The sequence below is a fragment of the Mangifera indica genome, chromosome 19 (genome assembly GCF_011075055.1).
Source record: "Mangifera indica cultivar Alphonso chromosome 19, CATAS_Mindica_2.1, whole genome shotgun sequence".
NCBI classification, from domain to species: Eukaryota; Viridiplantae; Streptophyta; class Magnoliopsida; order Sapindales; family Anacardiaceae; genus Mangifera; species Mangifera indica.
In genome coordinates, this window is record NC_058155.1 from 8,479,634 (window position 1) to 8,502,382 (window position 22,749).

A 22,749-nucleotide genomic window follows, 5' to 3' on the forward strand; every position below is an offset into this window, starting at 1 on the left:
CATTGTGAATTTGCTATTTGTTTTAGTCTCAAGCTGCTATGTGTATCAATTTTGTTGCTGCCAGCTGTGTCATTCCTTCGGGCCTTCTTCTTGCGAGAGACATAAATTCGGGACCTAAGATGGACATACACGCCAAAACTGGGTTTTGCTCCTGTCTGGTTCAGCAAATAACACCCACACCACAGCCATAAACACACCAGCCTAAGCACACAGTTTCCACCACTTTTTCATCTTTCACCCTAAGGATGTATTCCACTAGCCAACCTTATCATTCATACGATCACCCATTCTCACCAACATGGCAGCCACCAAACCAGCCACTGCCCCCACTACCCAGCCAGCCAAACCACCTTCCAAAGCTCCATCTTAGGACAATAGAGTTCGAGTAACCAGCTCAAAATCCCACTTTAGCTTGGACCAAGTTACTTGCACTCTTAAGGGCGATGTGCCAAAGCTAGTTATCGATGACGATGTGATCAATGAGATTGCCGCATTATGGACCCGGTCCCGAAGAGTGTCGATGTAACATTGCTGTTTTCAGGCCCTATTTTGCAGATTAAAGGTGCTTTACCATGTAGTAATTACGTGACCGTTTTGGAGCCATGATTGTATATAATATTCATTTGTAAATCCTATCATACATACAATGACTACGATTCATATTACAAATTTTACATATGTTTGTTAGAGAAATCAAATACATGTTCTAATAATGTCATTAATTCGTTAACAAAATAAAAGCCGACACACCCCATGTGAATTGCAAAGGAAATCAATCTTTTTTCCATTTCTTTTTCCAGTCAAATGCTTTTCCAATGAAACCAGAGATAATATTTAAAACCATGGCTACCTGGAAAGTGGAATCCCATGGTCTTAAGCTTATTTCCAAATCATACAAGAAATCTAGCTACTAATTAATTATTACTGCAGATCTCAATATCAAATGGAAAACTGAACACTACCCTTTTGATATTATCAGGTAAGTTAAGAATTTAAATCCTAAAATATCATCAGGATTTAAACTCATATTCTCCTGAACATAGATTCTTTTTATTGCAACTCAACAACCTTTGAGGGCATATTGTAGTTGTAGTTGTTGAAGTTATTTTCCTGCAAGTTTCTCTTATCTTTTAACAGAAAATATTAAAGAGATTTGATTCCTAACCCCACATGGATCTTGCCTCTTCATCCTCCAGCATACATATTTGAAGCCTTCTTCGCAGTTTCGCCCATCCTCACTTCACCATTTCCCCCATATCTCTCTATCAATCGCAAAGTGACGCCTCGACAAACCGACCCTACATCCCGCTGGCAGGACTCAACATTCTTCTAATACGGACGCCACATTCCTTATTTTATTTTACTTTGAGTTACATGCGAGGTACGGCAGCTCGTGAGTTCGGAGATTGTCTTTCTAATGTAAGATTAAACTACTCATATTCCCATCAATATATCTATATATTCAATCATCTCATCAAATGCATTTAGACTTTTGAGTACTAAAATAGCGATAGATAAAGATATTATATAAATATGATATATCGTACTTGATATATAATTCATTTAGAATCAAATTTACTGTTGATACAGTAAAATTGTCTCTTTTTTATATGCTTCCAAAATAATAATAATATTTTGATAAAGGATTATTACGTGTGCATTGAGAAGAGAAACTTATCCTGGTTTTATAGTAGTTCATGAATATATGTTTAACAAAAGTGAATTCCCACTGTTTAGAGTCTGTCGATGAAAGTCCCCCGGCTTCTAGTTTTTACACAGTTTGAAACTGACAGGATCTAGAAACTAGCAAACAAAGTTTTCCCATTTTAATTACAATTTTATTAATTTTCACTAAGTATTGTTAACTAAAGTCATTGTCACAGCTCACGGCTGTGCCTCTTAAAAGCATTAGGTCAACCAAGTGGTGCCATTGGCAAATTTACCATATTATTAAAATGAAACTTCCTTCTCATTTTCGTAAGCAAAGTCCTCAGAAAAATGGCAGATTTTATTATGAAAAAATAAGGCTGTACATGTCGCCTGAACATGTGATGAGTAGCAAAATAACATCAACAGAATGCTTAATCAGACCGACAAAGCCACCTGATAGAATATTTATTCATAGTAACGTGTAATTATTTTAGAAACATGGCGGTCTAATTTTAAGAAGGTATAAGATGCCTTATTGTGATTCTTATAAAAAATTTTTTGGTTGTGTTCCCACAAGAAGGACAGATGAGGGATAGGGCTTGTACGGATTGCCTAAACTATTCTTTTGAGATGCATATTATTTATTGAATTAGAGTTAAATTTAAAATAAATCAAATTTGAATTTGGATCAACTCAAATTTAGCTCAGTTTGAGAGACTCTGAATTTGATCTCATTGAATTTTTTTTAAAGTTGTTTGAGTTCAACTCATTTAAAAATTATTGATTAAAACAATATCATTTTAAGTAATTTAAGTTGATTTTTTCATGTTTATGAGGTTTACTAATAATATACAATTCAAACGCAGGCTCAATAATAGTAAACTCTCGTAAAAGAAAGTAAAAGAAAGAGACCGTATTTTTAGGAACACGATGAATAAAATCTTTTTTATTTTTTTATAACCCAAAACCTGTCTATATTAATTGAATTCATCTTCTCCCTAATAGTTTAATGCTCTATCATTCTTCTTAACCCTTAGGGTCTAAAATTTTCTGAAGTATCGTTTAAAGCTAAGCTATTTTTTTAAGCATTAATTTTGACAAATGAGATATAGATATACAGCTGTTTCTTACCAATCTAGCAGATGAAGAAGAGGCTTCTCGGAAGCTCATTCAATATTGGGAAAAAAAAATTATCTAAAGGCAAACGTTGAAAAGTTTGAATGCACCATCACAGTCACAATCACAATCACAACCAGACACATATCTTGTCGCATATCTCATCCCACTCCTGCCATGAAAAAGTAACACGAAATTTGACCATTGAATTGCTTCTGAAATTCTTCATCCTACTCTCAGTGAAACAGAAATTAATTTTAATGATACTTCTTGAACTTAGTCCACTGGGGACTTGGTTAACTCTATCAAAAAAATAGTTTAATCTTCAACTTTCACTAGCATCAATAGCCTTTTCATGAATTTCTGCAGGAAAGTTGACAAAAACCATTTAACAAAATGAAAAGGTAGAAGTGTAGTTAGTTCCATTCCAAAAAATAATATCCGGTTTAAATGGGATTTTTTAGACTTTTCAGAATGTGAAAACTAACTATGAATCTGGTTTCAGTGTCTGGCTTTTGACCACATCAGTCAAGATTATCAAGTTGGTATTCTCTGAAAGATTTGAACCCAGACTCTTTCCTCCAAGTCACGCACTTTCACCTTCCAAACCACTCCTTGGCGGCCCATTGGCAATATTATTTTCCAAAGTAGTTGCTTTTATTAGCTTTTGCTGTAGCACAGAGAATCCGGTTGAATTTTTCACGAAAAGATAGAAATTGTGAGCACTGTCGATTCATGAAGGCGTCAGCAACTTTGCAGAAAAATGTCATGGAAAGAGACAGCTGAGCATAATTTATGAGACCTGTTATCAGTAAGAGAAAATGACAGTTTTGAATGAGGCCCATAACGCGGTTTTAGAGCTGCGAGACAGAGCAGCAACAGCTGTTGTTCTACAAATTATGAATTATAGCTGCTCACTGTTTGACTGCGCGTGTTGATGTTGAGTTTTCTGTTTATTGATTATGACTGATTTTTGAATCACTTTTCTTAGTAAAATTGGGTATATAATTTTATATATAAATAATAATAATATTTTATTATATTAAATATTATTTTATTTTTAATTATTTAATCATTATATGATACGTTATAAATTAAGTATAAAAATTTTATAGATAATACTATTTAAAATAAAATTTATAACCAAACAACTTCTCTTTTCACCTAGATGGATTGGTTATTTTTTAAATTAAGTAGAATTCAAGTTAAAAAAAATTTAATTCGATCTAATTGACAAGTTAAATAAATAATTCAATTCAATTTAAATTTACATGGTAACTTAACTAAAGACATATCAAATAACTGTCATCAAAATATTACTATTTTATCAATTATTAAATAAAATGATGTCATTTAATTAATAAATAACAAATTTAAATTACGAATCTAAGCTATAAATTTGAATCATAAACTTTAGCTGAGTTTTAAACTTCAAATTGAAAGATTGAATCGAAATTAAGTTATCCTTAACTTTGATTTAACCAAAATTGAATCGATTTTGAATCAAACTATTTATTATTTAAATCAACCTCAACTTTAAAATGTTCAAACCCAACTCAATTTATATTCACTCCTACATACTTGTTCGATACTATGTTCATTTTGCTTTTTCCTCAGAAGTTACACTGGAACTTTAATTTCTTTACTTTCAAATTGTGTTATAAATTGGTGTGATGTAAACATAGCAGCTCAACAAAACATTCTACGTCCAACCTTAAGGGTATGCTTGGTTAGGGGCATTAAAAATTGTTCGGATAATCTATCTTTTATTACTTATATTACTTTGTTTAATTTATAAATAATAAAATATTTAATAGTGATATAACAGATAATATAGAAGGTAATCTGATTACTACATCTATCTTAGGTATTAAAAAATTATTAAGATAATCTTTATCTTATTATAACTAATCTTTATTTATTAATTTTTTTAAGATAAAAATAATCTTATTTTCAATTAATATAATAAATAACGTAAAAAAATATTTTATAATAATTATACTTAAAAATATTTAAATAAAATAATATATTAATATTTGTTTATTATCTCTAATCAAACATAATAATTATTTATATCTATTAAATTTATTAAATATAAAAATAATTTAGATCTAGTAATCTTTCAGATAATTTATTCACAAAATAATTATTTAATTTTAATAATAAAATATTTTTCTTAAAAGCTTTAGTCCTAATTTTTAACCAAAGAAGTATGGTGCTTTTGACCGTACATGTTGTTTGGTCTTCTCAAAACCTAGGCAGCAGCAAGTTGAAAATTCTATGATGATTTATCAGCGTTTATCTATGCACGTGAGTTGAGTTTAATTTTTGGTATTTGATTCTTGCGTTCTCATTTAACCAGACTATTCATACATTATTTGTTTTTTTATGAACAAATATAAATGGATCCAACAATTAGCTGGACTGATTTTACTGTCGTTGGAGAATCGTGCCATTTTAGAAGCAAGCAAGAAGCAACAATTGTCCTTTTATATAACCAGAAATATCTGTCATCCATTTTAGTATTCACACTGTTCCTTGACTAGGGGCCTTCTAACTCGAATTCCCATCTATAAATACCAGCCTTCTTCCTCTTTCCCATCTTCAGTTCCTATCTCAGTCTTTTTGTTGATCTTAGTATTATTATAACAATGGTGAAAACTGAGCAGAAGATTCAACAGGATCCAGTATCAAAGGCAGTGCCGTCAACATCATCTTCATCGAGCAAGAAGAAGAAGTACAAGGGAGTGAGAATGAGGAGTTGGGGTTCATGGGTGTCAGAAATTAGGGCGCCAAATCAGAAAACAAGAATATGGTTGGGCTCTTATTCTACACCTGAAGCCGCAGCTAGGGCTTATGATGCTGCACTGTTATGCCTCAAAGGCTCTTCCGCAAATCTTAACTTTCCCATCACTTCTTCTCATTACATTCCTGACACCGTTTTGTCTCCTAAGTCCATTCAAAGAGTAGCCGCAGCCGCTGCAAATAGTGAAAATGCCACCACCACCACCACTAACCCACCAAAATCACCTACTCTTCCTTCTTCTTCTTCTTCTTCTTCCTCTTCTTCATCGTCTTTAATCTCATCTCCGTCAATGTCCTCCTCGGCGTCTGATCAACTAATGGATGATGATGTCTTTTTATTGCAACCCTTTGAGCAGACCTACAATGAAGCCTCCATTTCCATGATGGACCCGCTTCCATGGTATAACTTTGATGGGATTCAATCACCCAAGTACGTTGATCAAATGTTCAGCAGCGTCTCATTATTTGACCTTCCTCCAACGATCGATGACTTTTTGGATGAAGCAGATATTCGTTTGTGGAGCTTCTGCTAGCTGATCAATTTTTAATCCATTGAAACTCATTCATGATCTTCAGTTGTTAATTGCTTGAAGAAGACATAACTGACAATGACCTAAATTCATATTCTTATATTATTAAAAAAAAAAAAAAGTCTATTTTTGAGTTAGTAAAAAGAAACCCACTTGGAGATGAGACATTTTTTTGGACTCTTTCATGTGGGTTTCTGCGTATTATATATATATATTGCATTTACCAATTATTCAAAGTGTTCAATATGTCAATGTTATCCATGATGGTCTTTTGTAACGTAATAAAATGTAGAATTATTTCAACTATCCCATTTTTTTTTTTTTATTAAACTGATAAATTTCTGAATTTAAGATAGTTAGTTGGATTAGTAAATCTCTGAGTTTATAGGATAAACTCTATGGGGTCTGCCTATCTCATGTTTAATTATGCGGTTTTACATATCTATAATAAATGCCATTGTTTCATTTCTCTCGTGCCTCGGAAGATTTTGGTTTTGGCAAGCCTTAGTCTTTTAAGGTGTCAGAAATGCCAACTTGACTTGGGACAAGTACCACAGAGGCGTGGAAACTTGAAACCATTCGCAGCAGTGTTTTCCCAGTTGGAGTTGCCATAAAATACCAATGTATAAACTCAGATGATTTGTCACCAACAAAAAGAAATTTAATCAAGATCTACTTTCCCTTCTTGATTCATTAATTAATTTAACCATTTTTAAACCATGTTATATAATTTTAATATACCTTTTATGTATTATAGGAATATAGTAAGACCTTAATTTGATATCTATTTTATGATCATCCTAATCTTAGAATCTTAATCTCTCTAATTTATGTTCATTGATATTCTTATATAAAAAGCAGTTCAAATTCAAAGAAATATTACATCAAAATCATTTTAATTCAAGTAAATAATATTTTATTTAAACATATGAAATGTCTTTTTGCAACGATGAATTTTATTTTGTTATAATTAATTTTGTCATGGGAATGATTTATTTACAATAAATATATAGTAAAATGAAAAATAAAAACCCCAATTTTCCAGATTGATAGTACAAAATCTGTTTAAAGGCTACAATTTTCCAGAAATTCTTAACACAATCATCTCTTCGCACTCTTGACCAGAAAGATTAAAAATGGTAACCCTTTTATGAATAATTTAATGATTTTCTAACCAGTCACTGCCATGGAAAATGACAAGTCCCATCAAGTTCGTTTACATCCAGTAGTTCGACGGCAATGTTCAGTCTTCCGAAGCCAAAACTGAACCTGGTCAAGACTCAGAAGTCTGGACCGTCGGTTCAAGCCGGGATTCGCACATGCACAGTCGTTTTGTGCAAAAGGGTACTAAGGCTGAGTGGGGATGGGGTCCCATTCTCCATTGTTTCTTCTACATTGAATTCGGCCTCTTGAATGTTGTTCTGGTTGGGTCCACTCTGTTGAAATTGAGATGTGGCCCCATCAGACGCGGCGGCTGGGCCCCTTTGGATTACGAATGACGACGACCCCACTCACTTAGCCATGAAGTTGTTGATAAATATTAGCACATAACAATGCTTAAATAAATCTAATGTAACAGTTTACAACATGTCATGTGCATTTCAATAATTAATCTGTCCAGAGTTTTCATTTTTTTATACATTATTGCCCTGAATTTGTTCATATTTGAATAAATCCAATCGATTTTTCTTGGGTCAAATGCTGTGTAGGATCTATTTGTATTCAAGTGTATGTAATACATTTGATAGCACTTTTCTAAAGTATTTTGATTCCATATAGTTAAGGTTTGTGTAGGACAAATATGTCAATTCTGTAATTCAAAACATAGCAAATTATGCATCTAAATTTGAAGAATTTACCTACTTTGATTCTTCGTTGGATGATCCATAACGTATTAATCATTATCCATAACACGATTTGCTTTTATATACAATAAAGATTACATATTGTCTTCTGTATTTTTGTGGCTCTGTAGCAAAACAGCAGTTTATCCTTGTTTTTGTATAATTTGCATGTTTGCAATGATAAACGAGTGACTATTTTTGGGTCAAATAGATTTTTTTTTTTTGGGTACAGGGAGGAGATTTTTTTCTACGGGGATAGGGAGAAGATTTTTCTCTATGAACAGAGAACGAAAATCATTTTCATCCCTATAATGGGGACGAACAAGGGACGGGGATTGATAAACCCTGTGGGGACAGGGACGAGGATTGAGATCCCCTCCCCACCCCTCCCCGTTGCCATCCCTAGTCCAACTATCAAGCTAATTGTCCAATAATCATAGGTAGTTTATGCAATTGAGTCAAGTCGACTCGTTATGAATAGACTTAAATCCAATAATTTGTTAAAACTAGTATACTATGAATAAAATTATGTATACAAATAAATTTTATTAATTTATCTATACACTCTGATGTATCAAAATGTGATTAGATAATGTAATTATTTTCTTTTTTTGTCATTTCAAAATAATTTAAGGCCAAAAGATCTATTCCCACCAAAGGCTTAGTCTATTGACAAAGTCATACCCTCTATCTTTGGAAAATCTAAAGACCTACCAATTAATTGTTACTGTTAAAAAATCTATTAGTTATAAGTTTATAAATGATATTTAATCAATAATATTAATTATTCCCTTTTTCCCCCATTTAATTTAAAAAATATACAATTACCCCGTATAAGTATTTAGCCATAATTTAATCACATACTCTACATATTGGGCCCAAACTAACAAGTTGGATACAAGAAGTCCAACATCAACGCCCTAAATAAACCACCCGATAACCCACCGAGTTTAGTCAGCATAGAGCCGAGCCAACGTCACTCACAAAAACGACAGGACCTGCAATTTTTGTGCGACGTTTCGTTTGTTTATGCTAACTCAAATTTCGCGAACTCTTTAGCTTTGCTTCAATCCACAATTTACTAATGGGCTATTCAAAGGAACAGTTGCTTGCTCGCTTGCAGGTTATCTCTTCAAATTATTACCCGTTGAAGATTTTAACCATATTATATGTTTCCGAGTCAAATTTGATCTGGGTTTGCTTTGATATCAAATTTCATGGTTATATTGTAAAGTGATATGAATTTTATGTCTTGAGCATAACTTTTTAGCTTCCGTGAATTATGTATTAGAGTTTGTTCGGGAATTATCGTGCTTAAAGCGGCCATATGAACGATTTAACGTGGGAATAATGTGCAGCTAAGCTTATATATATATATATTTTTAAATGTTAATATGTTTTGGATCACTCTGTTGCTGGAGTCTTTACTAATTCATCCATTTGAACATGTTTTTGTGACAACTGGCCTTGTGAAGAATGCTGGGCACTGCTTGTTTATAGGTTGCATTTGCTCGCTGTATTTGCGTTTTGATGGGTTTATTTTTTTTCGTTGCTACCCAATATTCTTTCTACTAGTGAAGTTCTAAATTATTTTAGTGTTTTTTCTGCATGCAGCCATGACTCAATCCTTCTCACCCATTTTACATCGATTTTAGAATTTGTGTACAGTAGAAGTTGAGATTACTCTCCCTTGGAAATTTGAGACATCAGAGATTTTTTTTTTATAAATTTGGTCTATAATTGGACCGTGTTATCAGTTTTTCTTTTGTGATATAACGATATTTTTAATTTGCAGAACTGTTAAGACAGGCTTTACTGGAAAATGGCAACATTATGTTGAATACTGATTTTCTTATTTTTGTGTTTATGTGCATTCCTCTCTGCGGCGCTCTTGATTGAGTGTACTGGAGTTTTCTTTAGTATCTTTTATTTTCTGGTACTAATAATTATATTGGATTTCTTAGGATCTTCAAATTGAATTTTCCAAGTATGAACATCCTGTTGTAATGACAGTTGAAGCTCAGGTAAGAGGAGAAAGCAGGAGTTGGTATATATCATTTCTAACATACGCACATGTTACATGGTAATAGATCTGAAGAGAGACATTTCTTTACTTTCAGGAAAAATATGTTGGAGGTATGGGAGGTGGATGTAAAAATTTGTTCTTGAAGGTATATAATACTTGATACTGGTAAAGTTGTTTTAACTGCATATTATTATGGCCACGGATCTCCTTTCTTTTTTTTTTTTTTTTAATTTTTTGTTCTGTTACATTTATAGCGCAGTTATTCCAGATACTTGTATTTGTAGGACAAGAAACACAGGTACTATATTGTCTCTGCTCTGGCTGGTACAAAAGTTGATATGAAAGGTATAACATCATAGTATCAAACCAAAATGGGCATGTTGATGTCAAGGGCTTGCATATATTTGTGCTGCCTTGTCATTGGTTTCTGCTTATGAATGGATTATAAATTCATGGTTTTTAATGTGAGTTCTCTGGTCCCATAATTGTGCAGTTTTGTCTCAAAGACTTGGTCTTGGAAAGGGAGGTCTGAGGATGGCTCCTGAAGAGGCATTGCCCGAAATACTTCAGGTAGGTAGATGTCTCTGATACTACTCTCCCAGCATAGATACCATTCTTTTGTAAATTTTTTTCTCAACTCTCTATCAGTAAATGCATTTGTAGGTCTATTCCTTTTGCTATACTTTAGGTTGCATGTGCAAGCTGATTAATACCAACCAAATTAACCTTTTCTGGATATCTTTGTTATAGTTTCAAGTTGGTCCAACTATTGCACTGAACCTAAAAGAGGTGTTATCAGCTTGGGTATTCTTTAGCAATATCTGCACAGTAAATTGCTACTTACATGATATATAATACGTTTGTGGAAAGTCATCATGTTATGTTTGTATCATATTTTCCTATTTGTAAGAAACTAAATAGACCAGTTATTGTCTTCATTAAATATAATTTTAACATGGCTGACACTATGCAACATTGCAACTCAGTAATTACTAACACTTACAAATCAAACAATTATATGTTAACTCAAATATAACTTCTTCAAGATAATTTGAACAACTGCATTAATTACTGATCAACTGCTACTCTACTGTAAATTAACACATGCCACGAGAACTCCATGTGGCCTAATGAAGTGGACTTGAAAATAAATCCTCACATGACAAGTCTACCAACAGTAGTGAGATATAATCTTAGTTTATCTATTGCAGAGGACTTTGAGTGTTTTATAGACTTTATAGTGTAACAGATTGTTGTGTTAAGTGAGAGTATTTTGTTTGTCTTGCAATGGAAATTGTTCTCTTTTATTCACTTGGCGGAACTTTCATGTTCATTTACCAAAAAAGGGCTTGGGGAGTACAACTGTTTATGTTATGAAATATAGCATTGTGGACTGTCATGATATGAGCACAATCTGATGTTGTTGCACTTTTTGTACTATTCAAGGTGCCATTAGGAAGTGTTACTCCATTTGCGCTGGTGAATGAATCAGCAAGGTATTATTTTTATTTTTTCATTTACTTGGCTTTGAATTTTGCCTTTTTATATGTTCGATTTTAAATTTAATACCAAACACATGTTATCATATTTTCTTAAATTTAAAGTTATTTATTTATTATTTAGGAAACAAATCTAGATATTATTTTTGTTGGCTAAACATGAAGGGTCTTTTCTCATAAGGGACATATTATGCTATTTACTTTTCTTTGTAATTACAACATGCAATCAAGCAAAAAACAAAGCATGTTTACTGAAGCGTCTACCTAATATATCTTGTAATTTTTCTTTTGTGAAGAGATGTTGGACTGTTGTTGGATAAAGGATTCAAAACTCAGGAACGATGCTTCTTCCATCCACTGTCAAATGACATGTCAATCTGTAAGTGGAAAGTGTTCAAGGATTTTTATTGACAAATTTGTTAAAAATCTGAAAAAAAAAAATCTCATAAGAAAATGTTAACTAATTGAAAAAAAGTGTTCAAATCTATATTGGTAAAAACTCTTTTCTAATAATAATATTAACTAATTCAGAGGGTCATAGTAGAGATTTCAGAGATGTGAAAAGTATTGCATAATGGAATTTGCTTACTCATGAAGGGTTCTTACTGCACCCAGCATGTGCTTTTAGATCATCTGCTTCATTGGATTATGCATAACAGTGCTCTCATGTTATTTTAGTTGATCTGCATTACTTAGTAAGGTTCTGTCTTAATGAGTCAGTGTCTGATATTTCACATATTGTTTCTGTTACCAGCTCTTAATGCCAATGATCTGGACAAGTTTCTTGAATCAATTGGGAGAGAGCCATCATATGTTGACCTGGAGGTTATTTTGGGTTGAATTTTGTTGTTGTTTTCACTATGTAGTTCTTTAGCAGTTCATCCATTTCTATATCATTGAATCTCCTGCAGGCTAACCCCACAGTTGGAAAAGATCAACCTCCTGACCTTGCTGCTTTTGTCCCATCTGGTTCTACCATCCTGCCAGAACCTCCAGAAAAATCAGCTTCTTCACAGAATGCCGATGGGAACAACGTCATTACAAGTAGTAACTCCAAGGCAGTGGCAGGTAAATTTGCACCATGCATAATATGAATGTGGTACTTCTTTTATTTTTGAAAATTGGTGTTGGAAAGACATTGGAAGAATCTGATTTTGTTTTGAATATATGATGGCTATTTTTATGTTTATTGATCCATCAGAATAAAAAGGATAGTAAGGGAACTTCCTGTACAAGAATTTGTTTACTAGTTAGTGCAAGAATGCAGCTTCAATTAAATTGGTTCTTTTTCCCAAACTGAAGCAGTTGCAAGTCTATTCTGTGTAGTCTAGCTACTGAAACTGCAGCTATACTTCCTTTTTGTTGGTGCAGAGAAAGCTGTAAAACTGGCCAAAAATGTTCAGAATATTAAGGACAAGTCTGCCAATGCTGTACATCCTTCAAGCGCCTTCACTGATGCTGAGAAATTTGTGGAAGAGATTCTGAATAAAATATCAGCCCAAATATTTTTAGAAGTATGTGATGTAGGATATTATGCTTTCTTCTTTCCCAGTCTAATAAGTAACTTTTGGATAACCTCGAGAAATTGAATCATACAGACCAAGGATGGCAGTATCAAAGAACATGGGGAAGAGCTTGGAACTGAGATTGCAAACAGATTAAGAAAATGCTGTTGCACAGAGTTCAAGAACCTTGCTGTGAGTAATTCATGAATCTGAACTTCTTTATTCCTCAAATTTTTCTCATAAAAGCAACACTCAAGTGTCTCAACAGTTTAATGTAGTTCATGTCTAGCATTTTTTTACCGTATTATATAGAATGGACCATAGCACTGTGTATGCTTGGGTTGATACATGTATTTTAAACATTCTAAGTTATATTATATAGTCACAAGGGAAACCTTTATTGCAGACGATATTCAAGAACACAGCGTATACACAAGGGTTTCACGCTGGTAGAGCTTCATTACTGAGATAATATTGGGGAACATGCTTTTACAGATTAAACCAAGCATTTGTGAGCTGGTTGTAGATGGAACGCTCTCTTTTCTATTAACTTGCAACTATTTTCCTTCCCAAAATTTGAAAAGCTAAAGGAAACAAATGTTCAACGTTAAACTTCTATCTGTTACGAGGTACATTGGTGTAAAACATTTTGAAAAATGTTTACTCATTTGAAATGGCTTTAAGATGTACCACTTTTTTAAAAATCTAAACCTTGGTTATAAATTTATAGTGGTCCTTTGTTGGATTTGGATCACATTGAGGTGAACAAATTTTATTAATTTATTTATATAAACTGAGATGGTAACGTGTGATTATTTTTTTTTTCACTTTAAAATTATTTAATTTTTTGTTGTTATATTAGTTTGTATAAACAAGTTAATAAAATTTATTTGTACATATAGTATTAAGTGTTTTGGACTGAGGTGAACTTTCTTGTTTCCTCAGGCTCAACTCTAAATTTGATGTGCTTTCATTTATAATAACATAATGATTCATGTTGTTCTCGTCGAAAAAAGCTTTATCGTTGAAGTCAAATGTTTTTAAAAGATAGCATCATCTCTTTATAGATTCTCACTTGAGGTATAAGAAAATCTCAAAGTTTTGTTTTTTAACTTTTAAAAGTTCAAACACATATTTATGAGTTAAATTTTGTTAAAATTCTCTTTTAAAGTTAATGACAAACTATCCTTTAACAAAAAAATTTTAAAACTAAAGTTTTATTATATTTTCTCTTCTTAATTTAAAAATCTAATAATTTATCTTTCATCCAAAGTTTGAAAAGTAATAATATTTTCTTAGGGTTTTCTTTCATCTCCGACGAGTGATTTCTTCTTGGTCAGCGGCTGACTTTCCTTCCTTCTCCCTCGATAGTTGCCTTCTTCCCTCCTTTATCATCTCAAACGAAGACCATTACCTTTGCAAAATTAATTAATTTCCACATAATTTTTTTAGTTTATAATCATCTGTAGTACAAATCTATTTGTGTACATGTATATAAATTTAGTGCGTGTGCATGATCAAGAGACGTGAAATGCAACAAATTATGACTTTCTAGGATTGCAGAGGGCTATTTTTTCCTTGTGTGCATATAACTTTGCGGGCTGTTTCTTATCACTGTTTGATGTCTAGCTTAAGGAATGAATGAGTACTCTGCATCAAAAATTTATTTTTTTTATATTGCATATTATATATTATATCGTATTATATGATATATTTTTTTAAAAATAAAATAATAAAAAAATAATTATTGACACATTATTATTTTAAAAAAATACTATAAATATTTTTGATAATTCAAAATTTTTTATATACATTTCTAATATATTATTTATCCGTATCAATAATATGAATCGTATAATAAGATATATATATATATAATATTGTATAATATATCTACTGTATTTGATATATTTTAAGATATATATTATTTTTTATTTATATTATATTTTATCATAAAATACATATTTTATATCATAGGATATTATCGACCGAAGGTGTGGTGCTCCAAGAGATTTGTGCTGTGGGTTATTTTGACCATTGGGCCTATGCCATATCTCCAAAACTAGGCCTTTTTCACATCATTCCTTTTTTCTGGGCCAGTATTACTTACGGGTACTGAATTTTCTCTCGAAATTTCTACACACAAAAAACTCTTTTGCGGGTTATATGGATACATTAGTCCTCATTATCAATTAACAATGGCTTGAGTTTAGGCCCAAATTATGTTGAGACCCCTTGGACACTCCAATTTAGGGTTCAATTCAAATTGAGTTAAGCTCAAACTCAATTTGATTTATATGAAATTGAGTTCGAGCTTGAGTTCGCTTTAAATAAGCTCGAACTCTATTGCTTTTAGCTTGACTTCGGCTCAAACTTGATTTGAGCTTGAGTTTTTTACTAGTTCGTTATTAAAACAACATCGTTTTAATACATATTAATCAAAACGGTGTCCTTTTATATCAACATTTTAGCTCACAAACTTGACGAACTAAACACTCTAAAGCTTGAACTCGAGAATATTGGCTTAAGCTTGGGCTCGTTCGAGCTAAGCTCAAGCTTGAATTTGAATAATTTCGATTCGAATCCAACACTAGTTCAATTGGATTGTCCATTCTCAATAGGCTGAAAGACTTATTCCCACTTAGGGTTTGATGAAACCCTAATCTTTCATCTACTAACTTTAAAAAATTCAAATGTTTATCATTATATTAAAATTCATAGTTAAAGTTAAGGATAAAAATGTTATTTAGTTAAAAATATTTACAAAATAAAAAATTTATTATATATTTTTTTTAATATAAAAATTTAATAATTTTTTTCACCTAAAATTTGAAAAGTAATAATTTTTCCCTTAAAATTTTGAAACCGTCACTATTACCAACAAAATTCGTTGTCTTCGACAGCCTTTATCCTTAGTCTCTCCATTTCTCTTTGATGACCTTCATCCTTAATCTCTCTCTTAGGCGGACTTACCGCTGTAATCCCTCCCTCCACCTCTCTCTTGTGGCTGACTTGTGTAAAAAGAGATACGAAAATATTAATCTTCCATTATTTCTCATCAAGTTTCTGCTCGGTTAACCATAAATTCTATTAAAAACTCCATGCCATATCTCCAACAACTAATCAATAACAAGAAGCAAGAAATGTAAATTCAATAATTGTAACAACCGGTTACCACTGGTCACCAAAAAAACAAACGATTATCACTGCATTAGGAAACCTGTTTAACTACTTCATGTGCTGGCTCAGAGTATTTATGATCCCAAGAAATTATCAGCATTTTTAATCCCACAAGTAGGAGGGTATCAATTTTTATTGCATGGTTTTTTCAAGTGTTAGGTGATCTGACTCTGACTCTGACTCACTGCTTTGTCATCCTGGATTGATCAATGTATGTGCTTGATAAACTCTTCAAGAATCGCAAAGGGCGTTTATGATCCCAAGAAGCAAACTTAGCCGAAGATTCAAATGGAAAATTATAAATGCCTGTGGATTGTGTTCCACTCCTCAGAAAATAATATATATTTGATATTTCTATTCAGAAATGAATATTAATCAATCATGCTAAGAAACAATTTCCACCTACATGTTAATGGGATAATTAAATCCATAAGATTCCTTCCAAGTTTCATTGTTATCTACTAAACCCTTTTTACCCGATCATTCTGGGTGATTTGATCATGTTAAAGCTTGATATCTCAATATGATAGTGATAAATAGAGATGGAACATGGCAGGTAGAGACTGAATACTTAAATCCCCATCTCCGACAGAGGGACGATGGGAATCCCTGTGTTCACTTATGAAAAAAAAATATTTTCCCTTTCCTCTCCCTATTCGCATGAAAAAAATTCTCCACACTTTCCTCTTCGTATGTTTTTTAAAAAAATAATAAAATATTTATTAAATGTGAAAACATATTTATAATAATTTAAAACTCTTAAAAATAATTCAATGTATAAGAGTTTAAAAAATATATAATAAAGAAGATGAACTAAAAAAACAATGAATCGGGATATATATATATTTGTCCCCACTCATCCCCGACTAAGGAAATTTTAGTCACCTTATCCATGTCTTTATTAGAGATCCCTTACTTGCTTGAAAAAGGGCAAGTCGAAGATTCGATTTTACGGTCCAATTATAATCTCCAGTTGTAAACTGGGCAATAAAACTTATACTAGTTTTGTTGAGAGACAAAACAAGATGGATGTGGGGTTGATGAGCCATAATTATCTTCAAAAAATAATTACCAGCATACATATTTTCATATATTTTTAGCCCACCGAAAGTGTAAAGTAATTATTTCTAAATCGATAAGTTTATTTATTAGTAAATTGGTGAAGTTATGGACGTGTATGGGCTACCTAAAGAAACCCTAAAATGTGAAAAGAATAACATGTATAGATCACTCTCTCTTTTAAATGGTTGAAAAAGAACATAGTCTATTTGATTCAGGGAAGAAACTAAGATCATACGATATTTCTTTAACAAGGTAGACTTAAATTCGAAGAAATTATATTCAATAATGCAATACCATACCTACCATGGAGAATGCAGAAAGTTGGTTTTGATTTGAAAATTGACACAAGATCAGCTAACCTCATAAATATTGTTGAATTTGATCATTGTAAACGCCGGACATTTTTGAAACAGTCACAGGGTCAATGCCATAAAAGTTCTGATTCTTTAAATTAAATGGTATTGAGATCAATTAATTCCAAAATAATTTTATAGTTTTGCTCCTTGTTTGACTTTGAAATAAAAGGAGCTCCATTTAGAGATGAATATGAACCGAACCAAGCTCGAACACTCCTTGATTTAAGTTTGGTTTGAATTCATTGAGTCAACATTAGAGATGATTGAAGTTCGATTCAAATAAAAATGATTCATTTTGAGTTTGATTCAAATTCATGACTCAGATTTATAATTTGAATTCGTGAGTCAATAACAAAATGATTTTGCTTAATAATTATATAATATAATTTGAATCCAGTCATGAGCTAAGTTCAAACTGAATCGAGCCATTACCGAATCGAACTCTCTATAATTCAAGTTCAAGTTCAAATCGATTTTAAAACTAATCAAACCTCTTAACTTGAACTCTGTTTATTTTTGAAATAAACAAATTCCAATCGAATCAAACTAGTTTTCAAGTCTGAACTAGCTTGGTTTAGGTCTAACCCTAGTTCCATTTAATCCCTTATTTCATGTAGATTTTTTTTTTAAACGAATCAATTATAATAATCAAAATTTAAGTTGAGTGATTGATTTCACAATCATTATATCAAATAAGTCAATAATTTAATTTTGATATTTTATAAGTGAATTTTGAATCCACACTCTTTTGTTTAAACACTTCCCACATTTATCATTCAAACTATTTCTTACGACAGCACCATTTAATTCTTCAATCTTGGCCACCAAGAAAATAAAAGAACTATGCAAACGAAAAAAAAAAAAAGAACATGTTTAAGAACACTTGCACACAACAATGTCAATGTATTTAAATTAGTCTGCTTACACGCAATTCTGATCAACTCCATCATAATTCCAAACTTAGAAAATTTGTTTATGAGATTAAAATCCCAAAATTCTAAAATTAAATACCAAAAAATATCTTAAAGTTTAAGACAATGAAATTGACACATAAGCTTATCATTTATCTATCATACCATCATATAAGGAATAAAAATCATAAGAAAAGAAAAAGGTGTTCCCATTATCCGATAAATGATATTTGATATATTTATTTATAAAGTGATTACTTACAAATTAAATAAAGTAATATAAATAGTAAAAAATAGATTAATCTGATAATATTTTAATCTCCTCAACCAAACGACCTTTATATCTTTATAATCAAATCTTATTATATATTCTATGTGCTTAGTTTTTACGTTGTCCACTTATTTTTTATATTATGAATAATAATAATAACTGTATTATAAAAAATTTATCTTCATTAAAAGATTCTAGTAATTTTTAATTATCAATGGTAATATGATAAGTAATATAAGAAATAATCTTGTTACCACCTCTAACTTAGGTATTATTAATTTTTTAAAATAAAAATAATTTTATTTTCAATTAATATAACAAATAAGATGAAAAATATTTTAGAATAATTTTACCTATGGGTATTTAAGTAAAATAATATCATAACATTTTTTTATTACTTCTCATTAAATACAATAATTATTTATATTTACTAATTTTTACCAAAATTTATCAAATATAGGAATAATTTATATTCAATAATATTCTAAATAACCTATCTTTAAGGTCATTTTTTATTTTTATTAATAAAACATTATCCGTTTATATATATTTATGTGGTCAAAAGTTTTAGCTCATTAGGTTGTCTTTTGAACACAACTTTGATATAAATACTAGTTAGTGTATCAAAAGTCAGAAGAAAGATTTTCATGACATAAACCTCTAACCCTTCTTCAATGTATCTAAAAATTAAGGATTTAATTAGTTTGGTGCTTAAAAGCAATTCATGAAGCCACTCAACTAAACCTCACATTATAAATTTAGTGCTCATATTAATTTGCATCTAATTAGTCAATAAAGCAAACTGGATTAGGTGACTTAACCAAATCACGGCTTCATAATTACCACCACCCAAAACAAGACTAAAGACAGAAAAGTTTGCTTAATTTGAATCATATATATACATATATTAGAAACTACTATATTTATCATATCACTTTCACTTTAAACTTCTTGGCTTGTAGGCTCTACCTTTATATTAAACGCTCCACAGCAACGCAATCAAATTTGGACGGCAAATATTTCAAACCATTAATTCTTATATGTCATGTGAAGTCAGAATCAAGAAATTTCAAAACTTGGCCACTGGCTCAAGGCGGTTTTAACAAGGACCAATAAGCTTCAAGACCAAGTTAAAATATGAAATGACACATTTTATGAAAATCCCATGAACAAGTTTTTATAAAAAAATATAGTTGATGTTTGACCTAACACAAATTAAGCAAGAAATGGGCGCTTTCAAAATGAGTGAGATTGCATGAAAATGAATATGCTGTCGTGAGAAGGATTGTAAATATGCAAATGTTTACATTCTGTAAATAGAAATTGCTTCTCTTTGTAATACCACTCATTGTCCACACAGAGGAATTAGCTTAGCTTTAATAAAGAACGTATTAACTTTTCTCATTTAATTTGAATAAAATTATATGCATAGACAAATTTTACAATTTTTTTATATGAATTAAAGTGGTAATTTATTATTGAATCATGTGATTATTTATTTTTTTTCTCACTTCAAAATCACTCAATCAGATGCTATTATATGAATAAGTTTATATAATTTGTTTGTCGGTATAATATTACTCATTCAGTCTATACTGAAGTATATGATTTGTTTTGTAAACTAAGTATTAATTGCATTTTTTATGGGGTAAAAGTATAAATAATACTATGCATACTTACTTTGAATATATAAATAGTTATACACATAAATAGATATGCATTTATGTATGTCATTATATGATTAGATGTTATTTTATTTTTAATTTAAAATTATTTAATCATATAATAATATATTAGATGTATACCTACTTACATAGTAAAGTAGATATGTATAGTTTTATCCAAAAAAAAAAAAAAAAAAAACTATGCAGGCAACCAAAGATCTTTAAAATTTTTCTAATGAAATGATTGGTTCAATGAAAAATTAGTTCTAAATGAAGAGCTTAGGCTGTACGTGAAGGGACTGATGGAACAAAGACAAGGGAAATAAATATGGATGACATATAATGAATAATGAATGCAGGAACCAAACATTTCTCTTCTATGTTCTGTAATTTGTATTTTAAATCTACAAAAGAGGGAAAGCAAAGGAGTTTTAAACTAAGATTTTATTTTTCATACAGAAATGAGTGCCAAGTTAAAGGTCTCTTCCCATTTGCTTGAATTGTATGTATATTCATGGGGACAAACCCCTCACCTTATGGCTTAGTTTTTAACAAAACATTAAATGGGAATTCCCTCCAAGAAATTTGACCAGACAGATAATTCAGATGCATGCAACAAAACCCTACTAATATTTTAATGCAAGCATTGCTAAAATGATCACTGATTTGACACTTCCAATAAACACAAATGAATAGAACATGCTTATTATTAAAATCATAACTTAAAACTATGATAACTTTTGTTATTAATACGGATATCTATATTTTATTATTGTTATTATTTTTTTTGTTTTATAACATAATTAAAAATTTTGATAATTTATTATTATTATTAGTGATATAATATATAACATAGATAATAAAATTATTATATATGCTTTAAATATTAAAATACTATTAAATTAATATTGATTTTGTACAAATTCTAATCTTGCTTATTAATTTTTTAAGATAAAATATATTTTTATTTTTAATTAATATAACACATATTTTAAAATAATTATATCCTGTAATTTTTAATATATTTAATTAAACACAATAATTATTCATATGTATTAATTTTTTTTCCATATATTATTAATAATTTATACTTAAATTTTATTTTTATAATAAAAAATATCTGAACTAAAGGTACACTTCGTTCCAGGACACTTCTCTCCCTCTCTCTCTATTTTGACTATAAAAAATAGAAAGGTGCATGTTTGGAAAAGGCTAGGTCATGGCTGAGGTAAACGGAAACCCCTCTGGGAATTAGTCAAAAGCGGGAAACATAAATGATCCTATCACTTAACCCCAAAAAATATATTTGTAAACTGCATTTTCTTGTTGGATTTGCTTTTATATTCAACTTTATTACTCTTGTGTGAAATGCATGTGGAGTGGTTGAAATTTTGAGCCAACAATGGTTTTGAGTTTTTGGTATCTAGCTGTAATAGCCAAAGTTAAAACCAAGAGAGGAAAAGGATCTATGTATATGGATTTGAAAATTCAAATAGAAGAAAAGAAAGAAAAGGGTTCTTTATTTTTTTTCACCTTTATCTTTTAAAAATAAGATGAAACACAGCTTGTGGATCCACTAGCATGAATAAATATTTGCTGTAATATCATGAGGACAAGAACCCACCAGCAGGTCCACAAGGTCATGTGCAAATATGCATTGAATAATGCCATAGGACCCAACATTATCCTACATGAAGAAGGGTGGCACATGGATTCTCATACTTAAACTAATGAAATATATATAGGCATCTAAATAGGTAACAATGGATGACTAGACGTCTCATTTATATTGAATGAGATCAAATAGAGCCTGTCTGCACAAATTCATAAGAGTTTTGAGACAATTATCTGGTATAGGACATCTGCTGACAGGTTTAAATGGAAAGGGCTAACTGTTATGGCTCTTAGATCTTTCACATCTTACAATGTTACTCATGTCCACATTCTGGTGATCTGAATATGGGTAGATATTCAATAAAATTATACTTATCATTTTGAATATATAAATATATATATGTTTAATACATGTTATCAAGTGAGTAAGTGTTTTGAATTAATGAAATAGTAACAGTAATCAAATGATGACATATTATATATGTACTCATTTGTATACTAAAAAACTGTGTGTTTATTTTGAGTACACACATTAATACACACTTTATATATATCATCAAGTGATTGAGTAATTTTAAATTTAGAATAAAGTAACATTCAATCACTTAATGACACATCATGTGTATACTTATATATGTATTTAAAAATAGATACGTATAACATTACTCATAGATGTTTGAAAAGTCTTTGAACATCCAATGTAAGGTGAACAAATA

General features: G+C 30.7%; 2 protein-coding genes across 3 annotated transcripts; both read left to right on the forward strand.

Moving 5' to 3' along the window:
* The first annotated feature begins 5,356 nt into the window (after positions 1-5,356).
* On the forward strand, positions 5,357-6,404 carry LOC123203062 (ethylene-responsive transcription factor ERF014-like). Its single transcript, XM_044619228.1, has one exon. It carries the CDS (start codon positions 5,418-5,420, stop codon positions 6,102-6,104), a length of 687 nt encoding a protein of 228 aa, XP_044475163.1. The 5' UTR covers positions 5,357-5,417; the 3' UTR covers positions 6,105-6,404.
* Positions 6,405-8,880: 2,476 nt separating this feature from the next.
* On the forward strand, positions 8,881-13,772 carry LOC123202752 (prolyl-tRNA synthetase associated domain-containing protein 1-like). 2 transcript variants are annotated; one of them, XM_044618856.1, is made up of 12 exons: positions 8,881-9,068; positions 9,910-9,969; positions 10,066-10,116; positions 10,256-10,316; positions 10,465-10,541; positions 11,418-11,467; positions 11,767-11,849; positions 12,225-12,295; positions 12,382-12,538; positions 12,842-12,984; positions 13,069-13,167; positions 13,382-13,772. In XM_044618856.1, exons 1-12 carry the CDS (start codon positions 9,030-9,032, stop codon positions 13,445-13,447), a joined length of 957 nt encoding a protein of 318 aa, XP_044474791.1. In that variant the 5' UTR covers positions 8,881-9,029; the 3' UTR covers positions 13,448-13,772. The 2 variants fall into 2 exon arrangements, with proteins under 2 accessions (XP_044474791.1, XP_044474792.1); XM_044618857.1 differs by having other exon boundaries at positions 8,902-9,068; positions 9,560-9,969.
* Positions 13,773-22,749: the final 8,977 nt, after the last annotated feature.